General features: G+C 40.4%; 1 protein-coding gene across 1 annotated transcript; it reads right to left on the bottom strand.

Moving 5' to 3' along the window:
- Positions 1-1554: 1554 nt before the first annotated feature.
- foxq2 (forkhead box Q2) lies at positions 1555-3523 on the bottom strand. Its single transcript, XM_011473845.4, has 2 exons — positions 2696-3523; positions 1555-2170 (listed from the first exon to the last, which is right to left on the bottom strand). The coding sequence occupies exons 1-2, from the start codon at positions 3158-3160 to the stop codon at positions 1790-1792; spliced, it is 846 nt and encodes a 281-aa protein (XP_011472147.1). The 5' UTR covers positions 3161-3523; the 3' UTR covers positions 1555-1789.
- Positions 3524-6026: the final 2503 nt, after the last annotated feature.

The raw sequence follows: 6026 nt of genomic DNA, 5'->3' as shown, positions 1-6026 counted from the left end.
CACCACACATTATCCCTCTGACCTGTTGTTTGTCTGCTCACAACCTCATTTCATGTCAAATATTGCCGTTGTCAAGTATTCGACCGTTTGCAAATAAGACGGCCACATGAGCGGACACAAGCAAACTCCAGAGAGGTAGGTGTGTGATCCAACCGTCTGCTGCTGCTACACCGTGGATGGAAATGCCAACCTTTGCAAGTCAGAGAGGAATTTCTCTATTGATGTGAGGAAGATCAACTGACCCGATCCTTTGTTCTAGTAAACATTTCCGTCGTCTTATAAAAGACCTTGCAGCCGGAATGACGGTTTCCATCCTAGAGAGGATTTCAATTTTGAAAGAAAATCCAGTCTATAAGTTTGTGAGAAAATTTCTCAACTCTTATTTAGCTCAGTCAGACAGCAGATGTTCAGCTGTTTTTTCTAATGAGGTCTCCATATAATTAAACACAACTGTATAAAATGAGGAAAAAATGTCTTGAGTGTTTGTTTCTATTCAAAAGAGAAAAGAGAAAAAAATAAAAAAGATGTTTAAATTTGTTCTGACACTTTTCCCTTTGGGCCTTTAAACTCTGTAGATTCCTGGGGGGTTTAAAGTTGGAGCACTGTTGGCCAAGTCATTATTTTTATGAATGTTTGTAATCGTGCTATCCTTGGCACTTTAACATTGGGAGTTGGGTCATCTAGACCCACTAGACAGTGCCCTGAACCTTTTTTCTTCAATGATTTGTGATCTTCACTGGTGTCCATGGATTACATGAAATCTTTCCACCTTTCTCCACCTTTGTCAGAGTAGGGAGAACACGTCAATGTAAGGGTGGGGTCATCTAAGATAGCACAAGGGTTACGAAAAAGCCTTAAAATGGGAAGCATGAATATCTTTTTGTCATGTTATCAGTTTTATTTTTTGTGATCAGTTTTTATTCCATTTCATCTCTCCTGATAAAGAGCCAAACCCGATTCAGCCTCCAAACTTTATCCTGTCTCAGCAAAGACTTTGACTTTATTTCATCATTTTCCTCAGACGCCTCCTTCCTCCCCTCTAGAAGTCAGAGCCCCCTCCTCTTTCTAGCTCCTTACCTTTCCTCTGCTCCCCTCATGGAAGACCTCCTGTGGTCCCCGTCTATCCGCACCAGCGACTGCAGATTACACAGTGTGATAAGCTTCCTATTTCTTGAAACTATTTGGGATTGCTGGGATTATCTGCCCGTTTCCTTATGGGGCCAACTTTGGAAAACCCAGATTTGAACCTTTTGGGGCTCAAGATTTTGCATCTCAACAGCTTTGGCTAATTAGCATGTGACACTGGGTGGCATTTCTGCCGTGGGCTCACTTTTAGCCAAGTCTAATGCCACAAACACATATGGACACACACACACACACACACCCACGCACACACACACACACTCAGACTCACACGGTTCATCTTTGTTAGTCATATCCATGATAACACTATATTATTTAGTGTAGTTTAGCTGAGAAAAGGACACGCTGAAACTCTTGGTCACAAAAATAAAACACAGTAATGTGAAATAAATGCACAAACGACACAAGTGATGAAAAAGTGTGTTTTAATAGGAAACAATTTAATAATAATATGAGAAAACATTCTAAAACCTTTAACATACAAAAGAAAAAAGTGCAGCAGCCTCTGAAAAACAATGCTTCCCAAGATCACAAATGTCCTAAAAGAAAGAAGAATTCAAAGAAAAAGAAGTTTCATGGTGGTTTCCACTGAGCTATGGGGAAGCTGAATTTATGGTTTATGGGGCCAAAGTATGATCAGAGCTTTTTAGGGTACGGATGCGTTCAGACCCAGCTGGAGCCCTACTTGTGGGTGAATGCTGGACCAAGGCCAGTACAGTCTGGGTGCCAAGCAGGGCGGAGGAAGCGTTGCGGCTGAAGAACAACACCAACAGGCTGTTCTGTGAGGGCGGGTGAGGGTGGAAGTAGGGTGAAAGGGGGAAGTCAGTGAGGAAACGTGGAGCTGTCCCGGGACCCTACGTACCCTCCGTCGCGCACGCCGACAGTGGTAGTCCCCCTTGGAAAAGTCTTGATAGTTTCCTGGGTGGATTGCCCAGAAGTGTCCTTTGCCGTTGTCGCTCCGTCCTGCTTTGATGAAGCATTCATTGAGGGATAAGTTGTGGCGAACGCTGTTCCTCCAGTTTTTATCCTGTGGAGACAAGTGCAGAAAATACATGAGGGCTAAATCCCAACAGCAAGCAAGAGTCTAATGAAACAGGGATCCGCTCCTGGACGCAAACCTCGTTGGCAGCCATTTTGTGTTAAGAGCAAGATCGCAGTAACACATGACACCTCAAGGTCCTGTTTTAGCACGTCAACCACCGATCAATGGTAATCCAACAGGCAATCTGTTGTATCACCTGGTGAAGGCAGAGGCAGTTTGCTACCTAGCAACAGGATTACTTTATCCTGATCAAGTAGATCATCTACTGTCCCTGATTGTTCAGACAGATTACCTGCGCCAACTAGGTCAGTTTGCTATTTTAATGCCAGACTTCAGCATGTCGATGGCTACCATCAAACATGCGGTCATGTTCTGGCTAACGTAAACATCTCTATAACATGGGATTCATGTCCAGAGCAGCTATTTGTTATTCTGAAAATGTGCCCTCTGTGCCAACGTGAACGTCCTCTAGAGACACAGACAAAAAGAGAAAGCCTGGCAGGAACATACCTTGCTCTTAAAGTACGGGTAATGGTCCATGATCCATTGGTAGATGTCACACAGCAATAATTTCTTCTCCTTGGAGGACAGGATTGCCCTGGAGATGAGTGCGATGTAGGACTGGTTGGGTTTGTCGGCGGATTTCTCTGGATTGGTAGATGGTGGGGCGAGGGTCACTTTCTGCTCCCCATGATCTTCGTTCTCTTCTTCTTCGCTGGCTTTGTGTCGAACAGAGTCTTCCTCCGACAGTATCAAACGCTTGTCCACCTCTTTGAGTGTAGGGTTTTGATCGTTTAGTGTGCTGCTGTTTGTCTGCTCTGCAGCAGAACTGCCTGTCGTCTGGTCTTTGGAGCCTTTGACTCTGTTGAACAGGAGGTAGTCGATAGTGAAGCTCAGTCCCAGCCTGTCTTTGCTTCCGTTGTGGCTGTGTCTGTTCTCCATTGCTATTTCTGAAGTGAGATCTTTCAGACTCATCACAGGGGTCTCTTTGTTTACATGCAGGCTCAGAAGCTGCTCAGGTCATAAATAAAAAGTTTTCTTTTGAAAGTCTCAGAAAAATTGCCCGGACTTTCTTTTCCGTGGATAAAACTCCTCAAAAGCGAATGCCTCAGTGCCTCTTGATTCTTTTGGCGAAGTCTACCCGTTGACAGGATCACCGATAAAGATGAGCTGCCGCTTACCTCGACACGCCTGACAACTACGACATGTGGAAATGACGTCAGTCTGGAGGTCTAAATACAGCCAATTTGGAAAATAAAATCTGAAACGGTTTGTTTTTATGGTAAACCTGCTAATAAAGACCTCTCCTTAGCTAGCCAACAGTTTCCTGCTGTCACCAAGAATTGTGCTGGAGAGTTGTGAAGGTGTCTATTTATATGACTGAGAATTCATCCCTCACAAAAGAGGTAAAGAAGGCACAGCGGAGGTCTGGGTAGGGGGTCTGATTAAGACCGGATTATTTTTATTAACCCAAGAAAATCTTTGTAATTACCAGAGATTAAACACTCAAGATTTATCCATGGTGTGCAAAGCATGTATGTTTTAGAATTAAAGACCTCTAAGATTCCTTTTAGATGCCAGAGTAAGACATTTTGGGCAAAATGTTTTACTGTTCATTCTTTGACTTTATCAGTTAGCCAATAAATTCTAAAAACTGGTAAGTATTACGATGAAACTACTCATGTGGCCTTTATTTGTGTGTGTTAACTAGAATTCAGATATTTTAAACAGAACATGTAAAGCCAAGCAAGACCAAAAATTTTCTGTTTTTTTATTGTTTCAACAATTTGGCTGAATTAACACAAAATAATGACTCTCAAAGCAATCATTCATTCATTCATCTTCTTCTGTTTTATCCCTTTCGGGATACTAATTAATAATACTAATTCTAGGAACCACAAGCGTTATCTGTGTAACTTATGCATTATCTGAGTAACTTATGTGTTATATGTATAATCTATGCATTATCTGCATAGCATATGCGTTATCTACGTAACATATGTGTTATCTGAGTAACGTATGCATTGTCTGTGTAACGTATGTGTCATCTAAGTGACTTATGCGTTATCTGCATAACTTGTGTTGTTTGCGTAACTTATGTGTTGTCTGCGTAACGTATAGGTTATCTGTGTAACTTATAGGTTATCTACGTAACTTATATGTTATCTGTGTAACGTATGCGTTATCTACGTTACTTATGCGTTATCTGGTAACGTATGCGTTATCTGAGTAACATATGCATTATATGTGTAATGTGTGCCTTTTCTGAGTAACCTATGCGTTGTCTGCGTAATTCATGCATTATATGTGTAACATATGCGTTATCTGTGTAATGTATGCGTTATCTGCGTAACTTGTGCGTTATCTGGTCTCCTATGCGTTGTCTGAGTAACGTATGTGTTATCTGCGCAACTTTTGCGTTATCTCAGTAACGTATGCGTTATCTACGTTACTTATGCGTTATTTGCGTAACCTATGAGTTATTTGCTTAACTTAAGCGTTATCTGGTAACTTATGCATTATCTGAGTAACATATGCGTTATCTGCGTAACTAATGTGATATCTGGTAACTTATGCATTAACTGAGTAACATATGCGTTATCTGCGTAACTTATGAGTTATCTGCGTAACTTATGAGTTATCTGCGTAACTTATGAGTTATCTGCGTAAATTATGCGTTATCTGCGTAACTTGTGCGTTATCTGCATAATGTATAGGTTATCTGTGAAACGTATGTGTTATCTGCGTAACTTATAGGTTATCTGCTTAACTTATATGTTATCTGTGTAACGTATGCATTATCTACGTTACTTATGCGTTATCTGGTAACGTATGCGTTATCTGAGTAACATATGAATTATATGTGTGCCTTTTCTGAGTAACGTATGTGTCATCTGCGTAACTTGTGCGTTATCTGAGTAACGGATGCATTATCTACGTTACTTATGCATAATCTGCGTAACCTATGAGTTATCTGCTTAATTAAAGCGTTATCTGCGTAACCTATGCATTATCTGGTAACTTATCCATTATCTGAGTAACATATGCGCTATCTGCGTAACTTATGAGTTATCTGCGTAACTTATGCGCTATCTGCTTAACTTATGCGTTATCTGAGTAACGTATGCATTATATGTGTAACTTATGCGTTATCTGCGTATTGTGTGCCTTTTCTGAGTAACCTATGCGTTGTTTGTAATTCATGCATTATATCTGTAACATATGCATTACCTGTGTAACTTGTGTTTTACTTGCATAACTTATGAGTTATCCGCATGACTTATGTATTATCTGTGTAACAAATGCAATATCTACGTAACTTGTGCTTTACCTGCGTAACTTATATGTTAATCTGTAAAACAAATGGGTTATCTGTATAACATCTTTGTTACCTGTATAATGTCTGCATCATCTGTATAATTTTTTGTTAATTATAAAATGTCTGGATTACCTGTATAAAGTCTTTGTTACCTGTATAATATCTTCATCTCCTGTATAACGTATGCGTTACATGTATAATGTCTTTGATACTTATATAATGCCTGCATTACCTGTATAATGTCTTTGTTAACTATATAATGTCTTTGTTACCAGTGACGTGCAGTCAGGAGAGGCAGGTGAGGCTGTGCCTCACCTGTCATGGGAAGAAAAGAGAAAAATAAATTCAATTATTATTATATTTAAGTTCAGTAATTTGTGCTTTGCAGTCATTTTCCATTTAAATGTATCATTTTTGGGTGTTTTTTCTTTTCAAAATCGCTGAATTTCCGCATTTGCCGTTCAGATACTAAGAAGTGACGTGCGATGAGGCAGCAGCCCGCTGAGCCTCACCTTGGATTGC

The sequence above is a fragment of the Oryzias latipes genome, chromosome 4, assembly GCF_053564925.1.
Source record: "Oryzias latipes strain Hd-rR chromosome 4, Olatipes_Hd-rR_3.1".
Lineage (NCBI taxonomy): Eukaryota > Metazoa > Chordata > Actinopteri > Beloniformes > Adrianichthyidae > Oryzias > Oryzias latipes.
Note: the sequence above shows the minus strand (reverse complement) of the source record. Positions and strands in the feature narration are given on the sequence as shown.